This window comes from Hyperoodon ampullatus (assembly GCF_949752795.1).
Source record: "Hyperoodon ampullatus genome assembly, chromosome: 13".
In the NCBI taxonomy this organism is placed as follows: domain Eukaryota; kingdom Metazoa; phylum Chordata; class Mammalia; order Artiodactyla; family Ziphiidae; genus Hyperoodon; species Hyperoodon ampullatus.
Window position 1 is genome coordinate 18,468,843 of NC_136926.1, and position 25,257 is coordinate 18,494,099.

General features: G+C 51.9%; 1 protein-coding gene across 3 annotated transcripts; it reads left to right on the top strand.

Moving 5' to 3' along the window:
* Positions 1-637: 637 nt before the first annotated feature.
* Positions 638-24,344, top strand: FOXN4 (forkhead box N4; the record flags this gene model as incomplete). Of its 3 annotated transcripts, none has more annotated exons than XM_079717597.1 (9): positions 638-762; positions 14,654-14,799; positions 17,969-18,093; positions 18,187-18,300; positions 18,612-18,739; positions 19,369-19,465; positions 20,370-20,580; positions 22,639-23,031; positions 24,085-24,344. In XM_079717597.1, 9 exons carry the CDS (start codon positions 638-640, stop codon positions 24,342-24,344), a joined length of 1,599 nt encoding a protein of 532 aa, XP_079573723.1. The 3 variants fall into 3 exon arrangements, with proteins under 3 accessions (XP_079573723.1, XP_079573724.1, XP_079573722.1); XM_079717598.1 differs by having other exon boundaries at positions 677-762; positions 18,190-18,300; XM_079717596.1 differs by having other exon boundaries at positions 677-762; positions 17,969-18,300.
* Between the last annotated feature and the right edge of the window lie 913 nt (positions 24,345-25,257).

The following is a 25,257-nucleotide window of genomic DNA, read 5'->3' on the forward strand; positions in this document are numbered from 1 at the left end:
TTTCTGTGTTCGTTTCAGCCTCAGAGTTTGAGAAACTTAGGGAAGATTTCTTTTAAAGGTTAAGTTTGTGTGCAGCGGGGGGTGAGGAGGTGGAGTGGGGAGTTGGATTGGGTTTCCAGCAAGGGCATGTGGCATTTTTGAAGGCATTTCCAGGGCGGGAGCCCTGCGGAGATTATTCCCTTTGCAAGTGGGAATTTGGCTCCCCCAGAGAAACATACATGACACATCAAACTGTCCTTTTTTGTTTATTTTTTCCAAAGTGGTCAAGCCGAGCTGTGGTTGAAAATACTAGGCTTGGAAGGGAATCAGGTTTTTCTGATTCCTATTTTGCAAGTCCACATTATCCAAGACTTGACATTTGGATTCTAGAGCCTTCCTCTGCCCTTCCCCCGTTAATTTGAAAGAACCTGGAATTTCATTCCGTTCTCTTCATTTGCTTCTAAAACCCTGTAGAATTGCCCTGGGAAAGTGACCTGTGACACCCAGGAATCCTCTAGTACTTTTTTTTCGTTTATCTTTATTGGAATACAATTGCTTTACAATTTTTTTTTTTAAAGAGTTCTGTTAGTTGTTTGAGCTCCATCCTTCTGAATTGTGGGAAACCTATGAGTTTTCTGCCCTGTCCACATCGTTGCTGATGGGAGCTTTGTTTTCTGCTTGTCTTTTCCCCAAGGAGATGATAGAAAGTGACATCTCATCCATGATGTCAGGAATTATTCGAAACTCAGGGCAAAATCACCACCCCTCTCCACAGGAATACAGGTGAGGGCTTCAACAATAACAAATGATATCTTTTTGAATTGTTTAAAGTGTTTATGTGCTGGTTATGGTTTCTGAAATTGACCAAGAACTATGGTTACATTAAATTCTGTGATTTTGCAGGAGAGCTAGAAGATTTTGGTTTCGAAGGTGGTCTCTCTGAGGGTGTGTGACTTGTGGCGTGGGGCAATGGGACCACTGAAAACCTGCAGTTTTTTGTCCCCGCCTGGGTGAGAGACTGGGCAACTGGGTAGATGTTGAGGACAATAGCAGTTATTGCTTCTCCTCCAGTGGTCTTAACAGGGCTCCAGGAAATGCCCCCCAAGCAAGGAGAAAGGGCTTGTCCAAGGTCACCAGCAAAGGGAGGGAGGAGGAGAAAAAGGAAGTATCCCAGCCTCTCTCCCTTGAGCCACTGAAGGGCTGCCCCGGTTCCCAGTGCCCCACCCACAAGGCAAGTACCGTGTCCATGGGTAGAGGGGGCACAGCCCAGATTGTGGAGTGGGGACAGGACAGGGGCTGGCCTGGGAAGAGCAGGCTGTCACGTCAGATCAGCCCTGTTTACTCAGGGGCTGTCTGACCTCCCGGGGCCACAGCAACTCACCAGCGGTGCCTTTAGGGAAGACCGAAGCCCCCAATTAGAGGGCGGCTGTTTCCAGAGGGCTGTGAGCCTGAAGCCTGCCTTCTGAGTCCCGAATGAGGCCACACATTCAAACAAATATTTGCTGAGAGACTGCTGTGGGCGGGGCTGGGACCCCAGATGTGGGCCAGGCACACAGCAGTGTGTGGGCACCTACTGTATGCCCAGCTTGGGAGGCTGCTCAGATGAGCCCCCATTGTACAGGTGAGGAAACTGAGGCTCAGAAAAGTGAAATGGTTTTCCCAAGATCGCACAACCAAAGACCTATGGGCTTCCTTTCTGCGCTGAAAGGGTTTAAATTATGGCAAGTGGGCTGGGGACAGCCTAAGGGTTAGGAGCTTGGCTCTGGAGTCAGTTAGAATCCCAGCTTCTCTGGTTGTGTGGACCTCTGAGCCTCAGTTTCCTCATCCATGAAATGGGGACAGAAATAGTACCCACTGCATAGAGTTGTTAGAAAGATTAAATAACAATTTTAACTCTATCACTTGCCAACTATATGATCTTGGAAAAATCCTGGAGGTCCAGCTGTTCTTTTCCACATGGATTCAGGGCTGTTTTCTTATGTTAAACAGCATAAACAGAAGGCACAATAACAAAATAACAACAACAATAATAATAGCTGGTGGTTTCTTAACCCTTTAGTACCTGCCTGCCCTGTGCCACAACCACCCTATGAGAGTAGCACTCTTGTGCCCATTTGGCAGATGAGGCAACCAAGGCTCAGCCAGATTAAGTGATCTTACAAGATTATGCAGGTAGTTATGGGGACAGTGGGGACTCGAACCCTAGGCTGTCCCACCCAGAGGGTACCATGGCCACCACCCCCATGCCCCACTGGTGAAGAGCGCATGGGGTTGGAACAGAGCAAGTTTCTCCACCACCTCACAGCCGTGTGACCCTGGATAAGTCACTGCCCCTCTCTGTGCCTCAGTTTCTTCATCTGGGAAATGGAGCAATGAAAGAGCCCAATTTGTGGGTCATTGGGAGGATCCTGTGCTTCCATCTAGAAATGGTGTTCAGCCAGGCCTGGGGTAGAGTGCTTTCTCATGGAGGGGAGATTTTATGATTATACAGAGACTCCCCCACCCCTTCCAACCACTCCCATTTTTCTCCCTGAATAATGGACCAGGAGAAGTTTATGGGCTTCTCATTCCCCCTCCCACATCTCCAGAGAATGACTCTGAGGACCACTCAGGCTGCTAGTGCAGCCTGGTTCCAGCCCCCTTGCAGCCCTCCATGCAGCTGCTTGCCCCTCCATCCCCAGGGGCTGAGTTTGGCCGTTAAGTCTCAATGGCTGTGTGCAGGGAGGGTGGGGGGCGTAGCAGCTGGAGGCAGCTGCCCTGTCCCCAGGGAGCTGTCGAGAGTCAGTGGCCCGGCCTAGACAGCAAATGGGCAGCAGCATCCCCGCTGCCTGGGGCTGAGGATCTCCTGAGCAATGGCTAACAACAGCTCGTGCTCAGCGTGGGTTAGCTGCTTTCCCCTTGGCTCAAAACTAGGAGGGAATCCACTCTTAGGGGTACTAGGAAATAATGAGAGTTATTAAGCACTTACTGTGTGCTAACTCCTTATTTTAGAGGTCAGATCTAACAACCTCCTTTTACAGATTGGAAAACGGATGCCCAGAGCTGCAAAAGGAGGCAGGCTGCTAGCTCCTTAGAACTTCAGCTTCTCCCAGGGCCATGCTGCTCAGTGGTTATCATTACAGAGCCTTGTGCTGGGTGTTTATTCCCCAGACCCTCAGTCCCTCCTCTAATAAAGGAGGTGACTTTGGGCAAAACCCTTTCCCTCTCTGGGCAGTGGTTTTCTCATCAGTGAACCACAGTGCCAGGGACACAGTAGATAACTTTATAAATATGCATCGGATGGAGAGATGGAGGGATAAATATCACATGAGAAATAGCACATCCACGGAAACTCAGGGAAGTTTCACTCTCAAGTGATGACAAAGTCCTGTCCTGTGGACCAGGGCAGGCGGACACCACCTGCCTTTCCTCTTAAGCCTCCCACTGCACTGAGTGTGGGGGATGGTTTACCCCCATTCCAGAGTGGCTCCACCCATCGGTTGTAATCTCCTTGGGTGAGGGGCTCCATATGGCAGGGGCAGTGACCATCTGAGCATCTTTACAACCCTGCACCCTTCAGGGTGTTCAGGGTGGCCAGAATAGCTCCTTCGCCTACCCTCGGACAAGGAAAGAGAGGTAGCCTTCGTGGGGTGCAGTCCTCCTTTGGGGTCTTGTGTTTCCACCCCTAGAAACATGCACACAGCATGCCCACGCACACCAAGTCCTGAGCCAAGTTCTAAAAAGGGAAGAGTCTCTTTTCCAAATTCCTAATCAAATCATTTCACATTACGCTCATTCTTGGCCCAGTTGGGAATTTCTAAGCTTGCTAAAATGGCATTCGATTTTCTTCTTCCTGTAAACGGTTAGGAAAGATATTACAAATGATATGTTCACTAAATAAACAGCTCCATGGAATGTTTAATCCCTTTTGTGTAAAGGTTGGATCGTAAACAAGAACAGTTGGTAACAATGTAACAATTTCTTACTAACCATATCTCCAGAAGGCAGGTAAAACCTCCTGGTTATAATCATAGCAGATGTGCCTCTCTGTACTGCAGGGATGCTGATCTGACACCCCACTCCCGCAGAGTCAATATTTTCTTGGCAAACCCCTCCTAGTAGCCATGAAAGGCCAGAGGAGAAAAGAAAGAAATGTGGTTTGAGTACCTGCCTGGTGACCTTTCTTACAGGTTATCTGATCTTATCCTCACAATTTCCCTCTGTGGTGGGAATTCTTATTCCATTTTACAGATGGGAAAACTGAGGCACAGAGATGTGAAGTGACTTGCCCAAGGTCACACAGCTACAAAGGGGTTGAGATAGGACTCGAACCCCAAACAGATGTTCCTTCTACTGCACAATTGCTGTCTCAATTCTGAGAACTCCCAAGATAGGAAATGAAGGGTTAAATGTGGGCTCTGCATTGAGAAGTCAGGAGTAGACAAGAGAGTTAAAATTAATGAGTGATCTCAGGAATCTATGCCATGGGTAGATACTAATAGCACTAGTCATTCCTGGGGATGGAAACACTGGGAGATGTTGGACAGGTCTGGGAGGGCTTCCTGGGGGAGGTGGTGTCTAAGCTGGGTGGGAAATGGATAGAGATTGGGGAACACAAGTTGTGTTGGAGCTGAACTGGGCTGGCCTGTGGGGGAATCCCTCTTCCCTTTCCTACTCCAGCATGTATGGAATAAATGCTCACAGGGTGCCTGGCCCTTTGGTGGGTACTGAACAAAATAGAGAGCCTCTCCATCCTTGCCCTCCTAGAGTGGAAAGACTGGAAACATGTATAAATGAATATACCTCATGGCAAAATGCTAAATGTTCTGCAGACACAACACAGGAAAGACCACCAGGGGTGGGGGTGATCAAGGAGGACCTCTCAGAGGAGGGAAATTTTAGGCTGTGGCCAGAAACATGAGAAATAGCCAGCTGTGAATGAGTGCATGGAACAGCATTCCCGGCAGAGGGAACAGCATGTGCAAAGAGAACATAGAATGTTTGGGGAACTGAAAGATGGACAGGTTTGCTAGAGCAAAGGGGAGAAGGAAGGAAATGGCCAAGGACCAGATCATGGCAAGGAGCTCGACTCTTACTACCCCGATGGATTTTAAGGACAGTGACAAGTTCTGATGTCCCTTTTGAAAGGTTGCTCTGAATTCTGGGTATGAAATCCATCCATTCCACAAACACTTGCCTAGCACTCGAGCCACATACTGTACCACGCCCTGCAGTGATTTACCTACCCTGAACCAGGAAGCAGTCCAGGCCCTTTTATCACCTCTGTTCTACATGTGAGAAAACTGAGGTTCAAAGGCATTGAGTCACTTGCACAAGGACCCCCATTAGGAATGGAGACAGGACTGGAATCCAGGTCCCCCTGGGCTCACCCCATCCAGTGCCCTACTCTCCTGGCTCATCTTCCATCCTTCCATGGGATTAATTAACACGGCTGATCAATTAAGGATATTGTTAATTAATGTTATCAGCTTGGTCCCCTGGCCAGTGCAGAATGGCAGCCATGGACTCCAGCTGTATCTCACTTTGCCCAGGGCTACCACAAAGTCCCCTGACCAGTGGCCCCATCACCATGGAGGCACCTTGCAGCCTGATCCTTCTACAAATAACGTGATAATGGTTTGCTCTTCCTGCTTACATCTTGATTTATTTCAGCCGTACTGGCAGAACATCGAATGAAGAGGCTCCAGGGTGGGTGGTTTAAATCCCAGCTCCTTTGCTGACATGCTGTGTGGCTGAGGGGTATCCCTTCCTCTTTCTGGGCCTCAGCCATCCCATCTATGGAATGGGCATGATAAATAGCCATCCCACAGGCCGTCAGGAGACGAGGGATATGCAGACCTAAGAGGGCTGGCAGGAAGGTGGGCATGCCATGGGGCAGACTTCCCCTTCTTTGAATCCCTAGGTCAATTAGAAAGTTCTCTCCTTGGACAGAGGGAACTTTGCCTGCCTGCCAGAACAGGGCCTGGCAGGTAGGAGTTCAGGAAAAATTTGTGGAATGAAGCTGGTGCTTCCTGAGTGTCAGGTACTCTGCACTTTGACCTCCCCATGGAGCCCACTTTACGCTGAATCCATACTCTTTGGAGGATGTTGACACTAATCTGAACCACTAGCACGCAATACACATTGATGGGCTGGGCGCCCTACCTGAACTATCTCATTCAGTCCTTACAGCCCCCAATGAAATGTGTACAGGCGTTAGCACTCCCATTTTACAGATGAGCAAACTGAGGCTCAGAGAGGCAGATGACTGCTGACAAATCTCACAACTACTAAGTGACTGAGTGGGATTCAAAGCCAGGCCTGGTGGACCCCAGAGCCTACACTCGTAACAAACTACACTGAAATGCTGCAAAAAGAGAAACACGGGAGCCAGGGCCCAGGCTTTCTAGCTGAGATGGGCTCAGAATGTAGCATTACGGAGGGCGGGCCTGGGCCTTCTGATAAGCCCAGAACCTTCAGAGCAAAACTCATTACAGGAAACACAGGTAAAGTGATAAGCATGGAGGAAGCACTTGAGGAATGGCAGCCCCATTATTGCACTGACAAGAAAGGGTTATTACTCTGATGTCGATTTTCCCAGGGTACCACCTGGCTCCTAACCAGGGTCTGCCACCTCTCAGACACTCCATGCTGCAACCCCCTCAGAAAGGGACTGTACCCTTCAGCATCTCACTTCCCGGCAGAAGTGGGCTGCCCACCTCTACCCCAGGTGGGTAGAGTCCTCCACCCCAGGTGGCCCTGCAGGTGGTGTGTCCCAGTGGCCGCCCCATGGAGATGGAAGGGACTCAACCCCCTTGTGTCCCAGATGGGGAAACTGAGGCCTGGGGAGGGTCAGCCTGGAGGTGCTGAGGCCAGTACCTGGGGCCACTGCCAAGAGGCTGCTGAGGCGAGTTCACCTGGCTTGGCCTCACCTTTCCTATCTGCGAAAGGGGATGATGATGCCCTCTAGGGGTAGGGGTGTGTGTGTGTGTGTGTGTGTGCGCGCGTGTGTGCGCGCGCATTTTAATAAGGAGAAGATGTAGGGGGGTGTGTGTGTGTGTGCGCGCGTGCGCACGCATTTTAATAAGGAGAAGATGGATGTGGCCGAGCTTTGAAAAGTGCTTCCTGTGTGGGTGGGGAGCTGCGAGTGAACCCTTTTATTCAGAAGGGGACTCTGGAGCGCTACCTAGGTCTTTTTCTTTTCTTTTTGCCCCCAAAGCTTTCTATTCACTAATGAGGATCCCCTGCTGGTGACAAATCCTCCACTTGGTTTGAGAAGGATGCATTGCCAGGGGTCCCCTTTGGAACCCTTGAGGTAATAGTTTAACCTGCTTTTTCAGGTTAAACTGAAATCAGATGCTTCATCTGATATAATGCTTAAATGAACTCTTAATGTATTCTCAACAGCCCCCTTAGGGTAGGTGCTATTATTATTATTATTCCCATTCTATATGCAGGGAAACTGAGGCCCAGGGCAGGTGATGGTCCTACAGCCAGGAAGAGGTCGGGCCCGGGCCTGCCTGTCTTGGGCTTCACACCTGCTCCTAACCTTGGGGTGCTACTCTGCCTCCCTAGAGACCTAGGACCAGTGGGACCCTGAGGGAACTTCCACTCTGCCAGTAATGCTTTATAGATGGGGAAACTGAGGCCTGGAGAGGGAAAGGGGCTTGCCCAAGATGTTAGAACTTTGGAAATGCAACCAGGGATTTACCTGCAGACTGCTCCCCTGAGTTACAGGGTCTTTGTATCAAAAGGAACCTTGGAGGTTGCTTAAGGCTCATCGTTCATCCAACAGGGGCCTGACAGGTCATCCCTTGGCTCCTACTTGCATGCTCCCAGGATGGAGAGCTCACTACTTCATGAGTTGCCTTATATGCAGCTCCAGTTTTTACAGAGCCCTTCCCCACAACTTCCTCACTGGTGGGAGGGTGGGGTGGAGGACTCTTTTACACCCACATCTAATAAAACTCAAACTTCCATGAAATCAGCTCCTTAAATGTCCAAATCCAAATCAAATGTCCAGTTGTCTTAAGGCAAGGTAGAAATACCACAGACTGTTCCATCAAGATTGAAGAATGTTCCAGAAGGCTGCCACCTAGTAGGATGCTTTGCGATGATGGGAATGTTACACATTTGCACGGTCCACTATGGAAGCTATTGGCCACGTATGGGCACCAGGCACTCAAAATGTGACTGCGTGACGAAGAAACTGAATCTATCATTTTATTTAATTTTAGTGAGTTTACATTTAAATAGCCACCTATGGCTTCCTATCAGGCAGCACAGTGCCTGGATTTTCTAGAACTCACAGAGTACATTTCTTCAACTGTTTCTTGTAGGGCAGGGAGAGAGGACGGTGGGGCTGTAATCAACCTAGGCTCTGGCTGGGGGACCCTAGACAGGCCTGTTTCTCCTGGGCCGCAGTGTCCCTACCTGGCAAATGGGAAGGTAGTAATGGTAACATACCTCCCTGATCAGGCTCTCGTGAGGATGACGCGAGATCAGTTGTGTAACCCACTTCCATTAGGGACAAGGTGCACCCCAGGGGCTCACTCACCCCAACCTGTGTCCACAGGCTGTAATAAGATTCAGTTTTATTTAACTATAAAATTAAATAAAATTACACTGAACCTTTCACCCCTGCCTGGGCCCCAGGGCAGTGGGGGTGGGGCATCTAGACAGCTGGATCTGTTTGCTCACTTGTCCAATCTGAGTAATTATTAAGCACCCACTGTATGCCCGGCCCTGTGATGGGCTCTTGGTGTATGGCTCCTGCCAGGGTACAAGGATCCTGCTTTAGCATCAGCACCCAGCAGCGAACTTGGCCTCTGTCCCAGCCTCCTGGGGCCCCCCAAGGTGCTGAGGAGTATCCCTTGCCAGACCTGGGGCCCCCCAAGATCTGGGAATGCAGCCCCTGTCCTCCCTGGGGACATCAGCCAGGTTCAGAAGGTGGAGGCTTGTGGCCCACTAAGGGGCTCCCTGGAGCTCAGAGAAATGGGGGCTCAAGTGGGGGGATGATGACAGGTCCAGAGAAGGAGAAGGGAAGGCATCCTTTGTGAAAGAAGAGAAGATACGCAGGCGCAATGGAGGGTGCTGGAGGAGGTGGGAACATTTGGTACCCTGGGGCCCAGGGCCCGTCACACACTACACCCGTGTCAGAGCACGGGGTCACCTGAGCTGGCAGAAGGGTGTGGCGGGGGGCATGGCTCCCCAGCACTGGGCGTGTGGGAATTACCTGGGCGTGGGAGCATGGGTTAACTGCTTTCATCCCCTGAAAGCCTGGCTCAGTGTCTTTAAATAGTGCTGGCACTGGGGACACAGGAATGATGGGTGAATGAGTGTGTGGGACGGAGACAGGTCTGCGAGAGATCTGGGGGCCCTGGATGCCGCATCAGAGAGAGATGGGACAGGAGAAGAGGATGGACATTTCCTAAGAGCCTCTTGTGAGCGCTTTGCCTCTGTCATTGTTATCCCACTCTGCAGGGGAGGAAACCGAGGCTCAGGAAGGTTTGGAAGCACATCTGATGTCACCAGGCAGGACAAGTGGGGCCAGGACTTCATCACAGGGCATCACTGACACAGTGACAGAGAGAGAGAGAGACAGAGAGACATACACAGAGACAAACACAGAGATACTAGCAAGGAAAGAGTGGGAGAGAGTCAGAACGGAGGGACGGGGGTGAGATAGGAGTGGGGGGCGCGGTGGGGAGAGCGGAGGGAGCAGATGGAAGGAGCTGTGTCTCTGAAGTTTCATAGTTTCGTTCTCCTTGTAGCTTCCTCTGGAGGTGACCCTGGGTGGGGAGGCATCAGCGACATGGTGACCTGGGGCTGTCTCTCCTCCTCACCCAGAGATGCAGAAAATGAGTAGGACAGGGCTTGGGAGATCCCAGGGCGATGGGGCTGGGTTTGCCTCTTCCTTTGCATTGCAAATATCCCATCATTTTCCAGCAGATGAGAAACCCACTCAGGGGACTGACACAGGGTGTCTCTGTCTCTGCCTCTCTCTCTCTCTCACACACACTCTCACACTCACACACACACACACACACACACACACACACACTCACTCCAGGGAATAATCCCAAACCCTCACAGATGACAGGATGGTTCACAAGCCACTTCGCCTCCACACCAGCAAGCCAGTCCCAGGCAGGGTATAAGATATTACAGCTCCTATTATCATTTGTGCCCATTTTATAGGTGGGAAAACTGAGGCTAGGGATTAAGTGCCTTTCCAAGGGCTATGGCTCAGAAGCCATGGTGGCTCCTGAACCAAGAAGTCTTTCTCTTGTCACAACTGCCAAGGATCCCATGGTTTATGCCACTTAAAATGAAGTGCTAGGAGAGAGCAGGAATGGGGCACATGGGGACACCTTGAATGAGGGAATTCTAGGCATTGGTAAGGGAGAGGTTTGGGGGACCTTTACATGCCACTGTGGAGAGGGGGCTGTTTGCCTCTTTGCAGGGGCAGAGGAGGGTGGGAGAGAAGGAGACAGATGGTCAAGGCCCTGGGGCCAGCAGTGGGGATGGGACACTCCCATTTAGGCCCTAGAGCATCACCACCTGGTTCCTGTGACACACAGTGAAGAAGTGCCTGGATGCCATTTGAGCCTAGGGGGCAGCAGGACATAAGCCAGGCTTCGGGGCCCACAGACTCCATCACAGAGCTCCCGGGCATCCACAGCCATCTCAGGAGACCAGCAGGGCCAGCTGGACCATGTGTCAGGCACATGGAAGCAGGCATTCTGGCCTGAACTGGAGGGGGGACCAGACCACCCTGGGATGCCTGAGGCAGCAGGGGAACAGGACCTGGCTGCCCACCCCCAGAATGAGCAGCAAACCCCCAAGAAGGGAGAACGGGGGCCAGGCCTGTGCCAAAAGTTGAACACACACTGGCTCATCTGATCCCTGCAACAACCCAGGGAGATGTGGTCTGTTCCTCTCCCATTTTCCAGATGAGAAAATGGAGGCTCAGGGACCGGAAGTAACTTGTTTGAGGTCTCACAGACGGGGGGTCTTAAGGACTTGAACCCAGATCCATCCAACCAAAGCCTGAGCTGTGCCGAAGCCCCTGCCACACCCCCTCAGGGCTGCCCTCCCCCCAGAGCTTAGGGAGGCACTAAAACACAGCTTCCCAGGCCCCACAGCCCCAGGGTGGGATTCCAGGGTCTGGGATGGACCTTAGAGTCTGCATTTGAACCAGCCCCTGGGTGATGGTCATTCACACAGCCCCCAGCTGAGAGCCCAGGACTCAGGGTGGGGCATCTGCCCGAGAGGATATCAGGTTCTCTGCCTGTGGTGCTGCAGGTACAGCCCAAGATGGTAGCAGATAGACCCGAATTCGAGTCCTGGTCACAATTTTGCTTCCACCAGTCTGGCCTCAGTTTCCCCATCTGTAAAGTGGGGCTGTCTGGTCCCTGTCCCTGTCCTGAGGCTGTCTCAAGAACTCAAGGGGGCAGAGGACAGCTAAAAGTGCTGGATGTGACAGTCACTGTCAAGCAGTTCTCTGGGTTGGTGGCCTGGGGTCAGCCTGTTTCAACTGGCCAAGAAGGCATTTAAGTAGTGTCACTGTGTCCTGGGCTACAGGGTGATGGGGGGCTCAGGGCCAGCCCTCAGCGAGCCAAGGGGCAGGATGTGGGCAGAGGGATGGCAAGGCAGGACTCACTGGCCCAGGGAGCAGTCAGGATGCAGAGGGGGTCCCTGAGCTTGGGGTCTGGGTGGCGAAGACTTCCCGGAGGAGAAGGTACTCCTGGGCTGGGAGGGGCCACATGGGGAGCCAGGAGCCCCTGCCCTGGTCCTTTCCTGGAGTATGACATTGGAAGCAAACTGCCTCCTTTCTCTCGGCCTCAGGTTCCCCATGGGTAAAATGAGGGGTGGGGTCGGGTGATGTCTGAGGAGACTGGCATTAAGAGGCCAGAAGACAGAGTTTGAAGGGAGCCTCCAGGGATGGGCACAGTTTGGGTGGGGGAGGAAGAGCCAAAAGGGCTTTCCTAGCATGGAGGTGGGGCCATGGGGTGCTGGGGCTGCTGCTATGAGGGAGGGGAGGCCCAACAGGGCTTACAAACAGCAGGAAAAAAAGAAAAGAACGATCAGAAGAGCACCATTAACTCAGCCCCTACCACATGTGCAGCTGTGTGCTAAGCAGTTACATTATGTGATTCTCACTCTGGGGGAAATAAGCTCAGAGCATTTGCGAGCTTGGGGCCTCAGTTTCTCCATCTGTAAAATGGGCACGTCATGCAGCCCAGCATCTGGTATACAAGAAGTGCTCAGTAAATGGAAGCCGCTAGTGGTAGCTGCAGCAGGGGCAGGTCTGTGTGACCCCAGAGCCCAAAGCTCTGATGTATTTCCAGTCCCCTGAGGACTTGGCTAATATTATCATTAACATTAATATTGATATTAATGATGGCAAAGTCAGACATGGTTCCAAGTCTTTTCATGCAACAATATGTTTAATCCTCAGCATACCCTATGTGATAGGAAATATTATTTTAGCCCCACTTTACAGATCAAAAACTGAGGCTCTGTGGTCATCCATTTACAATGCTTGGTGTCAGTTTATTTATCTCTTGTAAAAATAAAATACAGTGCGTGTGTGTGAAAAGAAAAAGTGATATGACAGAAAAAAAAAAGGATATAAGGTCGTTCTAAGGTTACCCAATTAACACTGTCTCTCAGTCTTTGTATTAATAGTCCACCTATTTCCTTGTGCATTAAACTTATAGTTATTTATAAATTCTTAATAATTGTTTTTGTGTAGTTCACAGCTTTCATGATCATTAGTTATTGTGGCATATTACTTTTGTAGTAATAAATATACATTATTTAAAAAAAAAAAACTGAGGCTCAGAGAGGTTAAGTCAGTGGCCCAAGGGCACAGAGGTAAGTGAAGATCAGGATTAGAACCTAGAGTCCAAGCTCTTAACCAACACATAATCTAACAGATTCACCCTGCCACCAGATATCCTGCTCTGTGGTGATGCCCAGGAACCTGGTGTGTTTACAAGTCCCCCACCATTCAGGGGGCTCTCATGGGCCCCCCTCTTGAGAAACCTGCCACCAGGGCCTCATTTCCACTCCTCCCTGAGGCCCCAGCGCCAGGTAGAGCAGCAAGGGCACTGGGGAGCCACAGCAGGTTACTGAGCAGGAGTGGAGCTCATACCGCCAGATGCTGGGAGGTCGGCTGGCCGTGGGGTGAGGAGGGGCCTGGGTGGGGGCTGGCCAGGCTCCCCCGACAGCGACAGCGGGCGGCACATCAAGCCCTGCCCCTCAGCCTCACCCCATGGTCTCCACGGGCCTGATGGGACAGATGGCATCGCCCAGGCCTGGCCTGTGGCTGTCACTTGTCCAGATGAGTTATGAGTGGGTCAAATGGGCGGCAGCCGGGGGGGCTGTAAAAACAATTGCAGGGAGACCCCAGTACAATGGGAGCCACGTGCCATGGGGGCAACAGTCGTTTGTCACACAATGGGCCGCCAGGGGACAGCAGCCGGGCCAACTGCTGCTACGGACACGGACCAGCCGAGTTTTCAAATCGTTTCCAGGCCCTGTTTTCCTACGAGGCAGCCAATCACCGGGGCAGCCGAGTGGTCACCTGATGCCAGCTTGGTGGGCTGAGGGCCCAGGCCCGGCTACAACCGAGCAGCGGGTGCCATGGCAACGCTAATTGTGGCCCTAAAACACAAGGAAAGAGAGAGCAGGAGAGATGGGAAGGAGGGGGGAAGAGAGACAGAGTGAGGGAAGGAGAGAGAACACAGGCTTGAGGCGGCCACGCAGATGGCAGGAGGGGGCGGAGGCTGATGCCCCAGCTGGGTCCACGGTCACGTGCATGAGAAAACCACAGGCTGCATCTCTCTCTCTCTCTCTCTCTGAGGCCCCAGGACACCTAGTTTTGAGACCTGGAGTTTAGAATTTGGATGATGGGCCTCTGGGCAACAGACCAGAAGGCGCCTGGCCTGCGGGGCCGCAGGTGTGCTGGGTGTGGTGTGGGCTCCTGGCCGGTTTGCAGCCACATTATAACACGGGCAGGATGCTGCTGTGAGGCCCAGGGCCCCGGAGCTGTGGGGCGAGCATGACTTCAAGGGCAACAGGGAGCCATGGTTACCCCAAATTGGGGTACCTGCCTGCTGTCCTCGATGGGCAGACTTTTTCTTTCCATAGAAAGCTATGCTTTTGCTTGTGAATCAGTTGAGGGTTGGTGGGTATGGGTCCTAACTGGAACCTCCAGGGGCTGCCTGGGGTCACGGTGAAGAGTTCAGGCTGGGCTCCCAGCCCCACCCCTTCCTGTTCCGTGTGGCCTTGGGCAAGTGGCTCAGTGCCCTGAGCCTCAGTTTCCCCATCTGTGAAGTGAGAATAATAATAACACCTGCCTCATCAGGTGACTGGGGTGTTCCGTGGGTTAATACCCTTGACGGACTTGATTCGGTACCTGGCACATAGTAAGTGCTCAACAGACATTAGTGTTTATTACTTGGGGGTAGGGACTAAGTAAGACGTGTTAAGTGAATAAAGGGAGGGAAGATCTGAGGGTGTGCGATCTGGCTGCCAAAGGGGGATCTCTGGGAGTGGGAAGATTGGAGGATTAGGGTGGCTTGGGGGAGGTGAGGCTAAAGGGGGTGATTCCAGAGGTAGGCGAGCCCCCCAAGAGCTGGCCTGAGCTCCCCGCCCCTGCCCGAGCTCCTGCCCCTCCCCGCAGGCTCCTGGCCGCCACCAGCGATGATGACCTTCCCGGGGACCTGCAATCACTGTCGTGGCTCACGGCCGTGGACGTGCCGAGGCTGCAGCAGGTGACGAGTGGCCATGTGGACCTGGGTGGCCCCAGTGCGCCACACGCGCACCCAGGTAGGCGCGTGGGCGAGGTGGGGTGGCGGGGGAGGGGCGATGCCCAGCACTGCCATCCACCACTGTGTGGCCTTGGCCAGGTCACCCTCTCTCTCTCTGGGCCTCTGTTTCTGCCTCTGTAAAATGGGACTAACTCTACCTTCCCAAGGGGTATGTGGTTTGTTCATATGCTCATCACTGTGTGCCAGGCTCTGTGTGAGCTAAGTTTTCAGCAACAAATAAAGACAGACCTTCCCTTACCCCTGTACATCTTGAACACCTAGAGCAGTCAGCAAATGACGGTCTCCGGAACCAAATGCAGCCTGTGGCCTGTGGCCTTTGTGTTAAGAAAGCTTTTACGTTTTTCAAGGGTTATTAAAAAACAAAGAAGACAGATCACATGGCTGGCAAAACCTAAAATATTTGCTGTCTGACCCTTTACAAAAGTTTATTTCATTTACCTCTAAAAAGTAAAGAAGTACTTTGAGGGGGAGGAGAGATAAATTAGGAGTTTGGGATTAACATATACACACTATCATTGATATATATAAAATAAACAACAAGGACCTACTGTATAACACAGGGAACTATACTCAATATTTTGTATAACCTATAAGGGAAAAGAATACGTAAAAGGACATATATATATGAATCGCTTTGCTGTACACCTGAAACTAACACAACATTGTAAATTAACTACACTGCAATTTTTTTTTTTTTTTTTTTGGTTGCACTGGGTCTTAGTGGTGGCAGGCGGGCTCCTTAGTTGTGGCCCGTGAGCTCTTAGTTGCGGCCCGTGAGCTCTTAGTTGCGGCATGCATGTGGGATCTAGTTCCCTGACCAGGGATCAAACATGGGCCCCCTGCATCGGGAGCACAGAGTCTTATCCACTGTGCCACCAGGGAAGTCCCTACGCTGCAATTTTAAAAAATGATTAATAAAAAAAATTTTTTTTAAGTACTTTGACTTCTTTGAAGAAAGTGCTGAGCTCAGGACCTGGCACACAGTAGGTGCTCAGTAAATAGCAGCTAGTTGCAGTCAAAGCAAGTGGATTAAATGTTTAGAGACACAGAAAGTGTCAAAGAAAAACAGTCAACAAAAACAATCACCGCAGTGCATGCACTAGGCAGCCTTCCTTCCCCAAGACGGAGGAGTAACTGTACACGAACACTGGGTTTGCTTCTGTCCTCTTATGAGTGGTTCTCAAGTTCCTGTATTTTATAAAGCTGTATTCTTAAAATAAAATACAGATGCTACCAGCAGGAATACATTGTTCTCACAGACTTCTGTATTTCTGTGCTAAAATTAATGGAATCAGATTTTTAGATAAGTGTAATTTTCTCTCCAGCAGACCAAGTTGTTAAATCTGAATTGAATGCCTGTCAGTGATCAAAAGAAACTCAAAAAATGGACCAGAGAGAGGCTTTTGGTATTTAAAAATAAATATGCCGTGGTAATTTTAAGCCAGAAAATAAAAATCACCACAGTACATTAAAAGTACCCGTAGTTGAAAAAGTAATGCCTAGGAGTCAGTCTTTCTTTCTTTCTTCCTTTCTTCCTTCCTTCCTTCCTTTCTCTGTGCTGCGCGTGGCATGTGGGAATCTTAGTTCCCCGACCAGGGATTGAACCCACTCCCCCTGCAGTGGAGGCACAGTCCTAACCGCTGGACTGCCAGGGAAGTCCCCAGGAGTATCTTTCATTGGACAAATTGTTCTTGGCCAAGTAGCAGGGGTCAGCAAACTTTCTGTAAAGGGCCAGTAAATATTTTAGACCCTGTAACCCAGATGGTCTCTGTTGAAACTTTCCAACTTTGTCACTGATGTGCAAAACCAGCCATACACAATATGTAAGTGAATGGGTATAGTGTGCCAATAAAACTTTATTTAAAAAAACATGCTGGGGCTTCCCTGGTGGCGCAGTGGTTGAGAGTCCGCCTGCTGATGCAGGGGACACGGGTTCGTGCCCTGGTCTGGGAAGATCCCACATGCCGCGGAGCGGCTGGGCCCGTGAGCCATGGCCGCTGAGCCTGCGCGTCTGGAGTCTGTGCTCCGCAGCGGGAGAGGCCACGACAGTGAGAGGCCCGCGTACCACCAAAAAAAAAAAAAACATGCTGTGGGGCTTTCCTGGTGGCACAGTGGTTAAGAAGCCGCCTGCCAATGCAAGGGACACTGGTTTGAGCCCTGGTCCAGGAAGATCCCACATGCCGCGGAGCAACTAAGCCCATGCACCACAACTACTGAGCCTGCATGCCACAATACTGAAGTCCATGTGCATAGAGCCCATGCTCCGCAACAAGAGAAGCCACCACAATGAGAAGCCCGTGCACTACAACGAAGAGTAGGCCCCGCTCGCCACAGCTAGAGAAAGCCCATGCGCAGCAACGAAGACCCAACACAGCCAGAAATAAATAAATTAATTTTAAAAAAATGCTGTGGGCCAATTTGGCCTAGTGGCCAATAGTTTGTCAATCCCTGATCTAGAACCCCAAGGGGACAGCCGTGTGACCTTGGGCGGGTGCCTTTCCCTCTGAACCTCCTTCCTCATCTGCAGTGAAAAGATAATAAAACTGCCCTCATGGGGTGTTGTGAGGACTCGATGCAGAAAGTACCTTGCACACAGTAGGTACTCCATAGATGTAAACTGTGAAATAAGAAAGCCCCTTCCATCACTGCACACCTCCTGCGTGCCTGTCACTATGCCAGGTGTTTGGAGCACTGAGTCACATAAAATAAGGTCCTGGCTTTTTTTTTGGAAAGAAGGACAAGGCAGACAGACCAAAACACAAAGGATGAGCCCAGGTGGCAGCCAGAACTCAGAGGAGAGCTGAAGGCCCCAAGGCAGGATCATCTTGTACATCAGCTTTGCTTGATTGGAGGTGGCTACCTAAAATCAGGCTGGTGCAGTGAGACTCTGTGATAGATGCAGTGTCTGTCACAGGCTCAGCACAGAAGGGGGTACATCTGCTATCCCTGAGCTAATGCTTGGCAGAAGAGCAGATAGGGGCCTGCAGCTGGTAGGAGCCCACTCTCCACCACTATACTCAGAGAAGTAATTTGTCAAGTACCTACTATATGCCAGGCCCCAAGGGTGGGGGATGGCTCCATTCTCTGGAGGTGCCCAGGGACTGGGCTGTCCCTGCCCGCAGCCACCATTCCCCCAGCCTGGGCATCTCTGTGCTTCCTTTATCCAGGTGCCTTGGCCAGGGCAGCTGACCTGCACTTGGGAGCCGCCCCAGGTCCCCTGCTCCATGGCCCAGCTGGCATGGCCCCCCAAGGCATGCTGGGTCTGGGTCACCTGACCAACCATGGAGCCAGCGTAAGTGCCACCACAGGGGTCAGGGAGGGAGGGGGGTGTCCGACAGGGCTGGAGTCCCTCTTGACCCTCTGTCTCCTTCTCTCCCGGCCCCAGCAAATGAACCAGTTCCCTGTGGGGGGCCAGCCTGCATCCAGCCTGCAGGACCCGCCACAGCTGTACTCTCCCTCCTCCCAACCACAGTTCCCGCTACCCCCGGGCGTCCAGCAGGTACCGGGGGCTTGGAGGGGCCCTAGACTCAGAGGCAGACACTCCTGACTTGGACTGCCGAGGGACTGTTCTGAGCCTCAGTTTACCTACCTGGAACATGGGAATAACATTCTTCACCATGTCATGGGGTTGTTCATTTGGCTCCCCCGAAAACCCTGCAGTGGACGGAGACAAGACGGTCTGCTGGGGTTGTAAACCCTGCATCTGGCTCTCTGAGATGGGGTGGAGTGGGGTGGGGTCATCGGAGTGACTGATGCTCTCTCTCACCATCTCTCTCTCTGCCACTCTTCCCCGTCCCCACCCGTGGGAAGTGCGCTCCTGTGGGCCTGTATGGTTCCCCGTTTGGGGCACGGCCTCCCTACCCCCAGCCCCGCATGGCTGTGCATTCATCTCAGGAACTGCACCCCAAACACTACCCCAAGCCCATCTATTCATACAGGTGAGATCCAGGGGGGCTGGGACTGTGGGGACCTCAGGGAGGAGAGGGGTGAGGGCTGCCTTGAGGGCACCTCAGACAGCTGGGTGTGGTGGCCCAGGCTTCCAAGGGGGAGGTTTTGGGGAGTGGGGAACCCCCAGGTGGGACCCATTCTTAGGAAGGACTGTCATGTGGTCAGTCAACCCCCAGGGTTGAGAACCCACCCCAGACACAGAGCCCAGCACGCCACTCTGTCACTCACAAGCTGTGTGGTCTTGGGGAAGTGGCTTGGCCTCTCTGAGCTTCAGTTCCCTCTGATGTAAAAAGTCATCAAATAATAGTATTATGCACCTCACAAGATTTTGGGGCGGGGGGGTAAGCAGCCTAGTGAAAGTCTAAAGGCCCATTAGTTATGGGAAACGGATAGAAAGGAGGAAAAGACAAGGTTTCTCAAATTGGTACCAATGGCTGAGCTCAGGGTCAAGGTCAGGGGGTGGGAAAGACATAGGGCCAGGAAAAGGTATCAAGAGCTAACACTATGTGTAGGGGCTGGTACCAGTAGGGTTAAGCAGGGCCAGCTTCCTGGCAGAGGAGGCTTGGGCTGTCAGCCTGAGATGACTTCATGCCTGGCCTGCCCCACATTTTGCCTCCAGCTGTCTGATCGCCATGGCCCTGAAGAACAGCAAGACAGGCAGCCTGCCCGTGAGCGAGATCTACAGCTTTATGAAGGAGCACTTCCCCTACTTCAAGGTGAGGGGCCCAGCCAGGGTAGGGATGTTGGAGTAGCTCTGGCCTCTCCCTGGCACTGCCAGAACCCAGGATTGGCCCCGGGCCAAACGGGACCACCCTTTTAGTCCCCTAGTTATGTCCATAGACACCTGCAATGTGCACTCACACAGACATGGGCCAAGAAATCCTGAAAGAGAAGGGGGCATTTGAGCTGGGCTCTGACGGATGAAGAGGAGTTCACCAGGCCTCCCAGGGGGCAAAGGGTAGAGGGCCAACCTAGTTATTCAGCACAGACTCAGTAAAACATAATGATGCTAAACACAGACTTGGTGAGAACCTTTGCCTCTCTGAGCCTCAGTTTCACCCTTCATGCCTCAGTTTCCCCCTCTGTAAGATGGGGAGAATGATACCCAGCTGGCAAGGTTAGTAAGGATCTGCATGTAAAGGCACTGGCAGCTCCTGGCACCTGGTTGACCATTAGTAAGAGAGAGACAGAGAGGGAATAAAATGAATAGGGTATGAGGTGCATTGCAATATCTGGTTACCTAACAATAAAGTATGAGCATTTATAAAAATGATTGGCATTTAATGCACTCAACCAGTTATCCACATATTAGCATCATCTTGCTTGCTTCCTGAGTGGGAAAGAAAGAGCGGGAGATCTGGCAGCCCTGGGCCTTGTCCTCATGTCTTAACCACTGCCCAGAGCTAAAGTGCAGCTGACCCATGTACAATCAGGGCATGGACCCTCCCATTTGCCAATATGCCCCCCTTCTCTCTCTTGTCTTCCCAACTCGAGGTTGAGCATTGGACACTGACATCGTCCCCCTGCCCCTCTAGCCCTGAGTCTGAGATCCCTAAGGAGAGAGAGGGTTCAGAGGGGCGTCCCTGCAGGGGTCTCCCACGGGCCCACTTCTCCCCACAGACAGCTCCCGACGGCTGGAAGAACTCAGTGCGACACAACCTGTCCCTGAACAAGTGCTTTGAGAAGGTGGAGAATAAGATGAGCGGCTCCTCCTCGCGGAAGGGCTGCCTGTGGGCCCTGAACCTGGCCCGCATCGACAAGATGGAGGAGGAGATGCACAAGTGGAAGAGGAAGGACCTGGCCGCCATCCACCGGAGCATGGCCAACCCCGGTGAGGCCCGGATGCTCCGCCACACACACACACACACACACACACACACACACACACACACACACACACACACACACACACACACACACACACACACACACACACACACACACACACACACACACACACACACACACACACACACACACACACACACACACACACACACGCCCGGCGTCCTGCCCATCCCACAATGAGCCCAGGCACCACGGCGGGGACATGGGCGCCTGGTGACTGTCCCCCCTCCCTCCCCCTGAATACACCTCTCCTCTCCATCCCTACATGGTGGCTGGTCCATTGAAGAGTCTGGTCAGAAACGTGAAAAGCTGTAGTATCTCGCTAACAACCCCAGTTTCTCCCACAGACATGTCGAACGAAACAACCATGGGAAAGCATGGCTTCCTTACCTTTCTTACCACATCAGTACAGATTCCCAAAGTAATAAAACAATAACACCCAGTGTGGGCTAGGATGTGGAGAAATCAGCATCATCATGTACAATTGGTGGGAACATAAGCTGTGAAACTTTTCCAGGGCAAAGTAATGTAGCGAAAGCTTGCAAACTTGGTCCTCCAATTTGGTCCACTTATTCTACTCTGGCAGTTTATACTGAAGAAATCAAAGATTTGATCAAAAGCTTTATGAACAAAGTTATCCATCATGAAGTGATTTCTGATAGTAAAAAACTGAAAGCAATCTAGACATCCTGCAATAGGGGCTTATTTAAATAGATATAATGTTATACCGTGCAAGTATTAGAGATAAAAATATTTTGGGAATATAAAGAAATGCTCCCAATACAATAAGTGAAAAGAGGCAGCTTATGAATCAATATACACAGCATGGTCACATTCTAAAATGAGTATATATCCACACCCACTTGTGTATATATATGTGTGTGTGTGTGTGTATACATATATACATATATATACATATACACTCACACATATGTATATATCTATAGACATACATGTATACACACACACACACACATACACAAGGACAGGAAGAAATATACCAAAATCTTTACTGTGAATGGAGAGACCACTGGTAATTTTTATATTCTTCACGTTTCTCTATTTTCCAAATCTTCTACCCTGTTTGTGAATTACTTTTAGATTAGAAAAAAAATATTGTACCCACTTTTTTTTTTTTTACTTAAGAGATGGAAGCTGGGGACATACAAGTGACATATGAATGAAAAGAGTGGCATGGGAGGCTAATGCCACCCAGCCTTAGGAATATTTGGCCTGGCCCTGTGAATATCATCGTGTTTGAGGTTTGAATATCAAGGGGGATGGGAGTCTAGCTCAGAGATGAACAATTCAGTAAGATGGGGAGAAAGACCGTAGCAGGATCCAGTAGGCCCTCAGCTGAGAGCTCCGGGGTCTGGTTCGAGATCCAGGGCCCGTCCTGACACAATATCTGGTGTGAGAGCTAGGGCAGGCCATTTCACCTTCTAAATTCAAAGTGTCCTCGTTTCTAAAATGGGTGCAACCCAAATAGATCCTGGGACCCTAGTGATCCAGTCTCAAAACTGTGTTGTAGTCAGTGAGATACAAGCCAACAACCAAAAATAATTCGAGTAATTTGCGTCTTGTTCTATCCAAGAGCATTAAGGAGGATCCAAGCTTCAATCCACAGCAACGCTTCATGTCTCTTTAGCAGCAGGGAGTGGCTAGGACCCCCTGTATGTTAATCAATTTTGTCCCAATCTCGTGGGATTTGTAATCTCTGCCTTACCTCCCTCTCGTAGGGCTGTGATGAGGTTTAAGTGAAGTCCTAGAGTTATAGGATTGTCCTATTGCTCCTGCCATGGGAGGAGCCAATGTTATTTGAGACTCCTCTCATTCCTCAAAGTCCCTATGTAATCTGTGATTTCATTCCACTTCCACAACCCTGTGCACAGTGTGTGACGCCATCTCATAGATGAAGAGACTGAGAGTCAGAGAGTCCAAGAGGCTTGCTAAAATCACTGGGATTTGAATCCAGGCCTGGGCTGGGGCCCAGAAACTGTAGGGTGGCTTCTGATGAGTGACCTCTCCCACTTGCCTGCAGAGGAGCTGGACAAGCTGATCTCGGACAGGCCAGAAAGCTGCCGACGCCCTGGCAAGCCAGGGGAGCCTGAGGCCCCTGTGCTGACCCATGCCACCACGGTGGCCATGGCCCACAGCTGCCTGGCCGTCTCCCAGCTCCCACCCCAGCCACTGATGACCCTGTCCCTGCAGTCGGTTCCCCTGCACCACCAGGCCCAGCCCCAGGCACATCTCACCCCAGACTCTCCTGCCCCAGCCCAGACCCCACCCCTGCATGCCCTGCCGGACCTGAGCCCCAGCCCCCTCCCCCAGCCCACCGTGGGAAGGGCACCTGTGGACTTCGTCAACATCAGCACTGACATGAACACCGAGGTGGACGCCCTGGACCCCAGCATCATGGACTTCGCTCTGCAGGGTGAGGCTGGAGGAAGGGGATGAGGGGAAGGGAGCGGGGAGGGACAGGCTGGGGGAGGAGCAGCCCGAAAGGTCAGGGAGGCCAAGGGAAAGGAGGGCAGTCTGCATTTACCCCACAGCGCGTCCCTTCAGAAAACACTTCCCAACCACCTAATCCCAGCAAATGACAGCAAGCATTTAGTTAGCGCTTGCGGTATACCAGGCCTTGTGCCAAGCACTTCAGAGACATCATCCTGCAACAGTCCTGGGAGGCCACTGCCATTTCATATTCCCATTCTGCCGATGAGGAAACTGAGGCCAAGAGAAGTGAAGTCATTGGCCTGAGGTCGCCCGGCTAGTAAGTGGCAGAGCTGGGATTTCAACCCGGGCCTCTCTGACCCTCAACTTTTAACCAGTAACTGCTTCAACCTGCATGTGCCAACCTCGTGCCAGGTCACACTCTGACCCACATGGTCATCCTCAATACACGGGGAACGAATGAATGAATGAATGAATGAGCAAGGGGAGTTCAGGCTTCAGTGAAGGCTCATAAGTCTTCCATTCGCTAACAGTGGTGTGCCTACTGTGTGCCAGCCAACAGCCGAGAAATCCCCTGCCCTCAAGGAGTTGCGTGTCTAGTGAGGGAAATGGACAAGGTATCAGGTTCGTTAGTTAGCAGGTTAGTTATAGCTGTGAAATGGGTATGTTTGAACTGCCTTGCTCCTCCGCCTGGATTATCGTGCAGTTAAAACGTGCTGGGAGAATCATGGTTTTGTCCCCTGGCTTGACCATGATGGTACCACTTAACAAAGGCCGAGTGTTTCCCACTCATTGCCTAGTTTCAGCCTCTCAATCCTAGGCGGTGGGTTCTCTGATCATCTCATTCTCTCCCGAGGAGCCCAAGGCTCCGAGATGGTAGTGACGTTCCCAGTGGAGAGGGAAGGGCCGGGAACGCTGGCTCCTCCATGCTGTCCTGCGACGCGTGACTTTAAACACCACACGTGGTCTCTGCCTCAGCCCCAAGATGGCCTTCGAACTCGGGTCCATTTGACATGAACGCTCTTGTCTTTGAAAGGGAACCTCTGGGAGGAGATCAAGGATGAGGGCTTCAGCCTGGACACACTGGGCGCCTTCGGAGACTCCCCACTGGGCTGTGAGCTGGGGGCCTCGGGCCTGACCCCCGTCTCCGGCGGCAGTGACCAGTCCTTCCCAGACCTGCAGGTGACCGGTCTCTACAGCACCTACTCGACCCCGGACAGTGCGGCCACGCCAGCCGTCACCTCCTCCTCTCAGTACCTGGGAGCCCCGGGGAACAAGCCTATAGCCCTGCTTTGAGCCCACGGCCTCGCCTGCCCCAGAACCTGGCCCAGGAAGGATGCTCACCGAGCCGGATGTTCCTGCAAGAAAGGCCCCTCACCCTCCCACAGGCCTCTGGACGGTCGCTGGGGCTGCTGGCCGACAGGGCAGTAGTTGCTCTCCTCCCTGACCTCCACGGGAAGTTTCTGGGGCCTCCCCAAGTCAGGAGGACAGAGGAGAGCGGACAAGCATCCCCACCTCCCCCACTCGATGCTCCTCCGAGGCTTGAGACGCGAGGCCTAGCCGAGCTGAGAACAAGGTCTCTCTAGACCGCTTCCCCAGTCTGGCTCCCAAACAACCTGCAGCCCACTTGGGGACACATTGGTGTGCCATGGAGACACCCCAGGGGGAAGGCCTTTAATTTATTATTCTCCTAGGATGAAACACCTGCCTTAGTCTCCGGCGGACAGGCCCTGAGGCTGGGAGCGGGGCTGGCAGACCGTACAACTTCCCTTGGACCGGAGCAACTTGAACTCTGAACCAGGCACCTGCCCCGCTGGCCTCCGGGCCCCCTTCTCCCTTAGTCCGTTAGGGTTTCACAGAGCGAATCCCTGGGTCACGCCGGGCACTGTGACCCTACGTACATTTATTTATATTTATTGGAGCACGTCCACGCCACTTCTTCAAATTCAGCCCGTGGCCCCTGGAACAAGACTCTATGGTCCCTCCCCGCAGCCCAGCAGCGATCCTAACTCCTAAATTACCCACGCACCACGTCTCCAACTGGCTTAAGCTCTTTGCAGCCTTGGGCTGCTTTTTAGAACAAGCAAGCACTTTTGATACTGTGAAACATCCTATTCTTTAAAATTAGAGACCAGGTATTTTTCTAACTGTTCAGTCATGATTCAAATCTCTTGCCATGTGTACCTAAAAAGAGAGACACCCTAGTTTT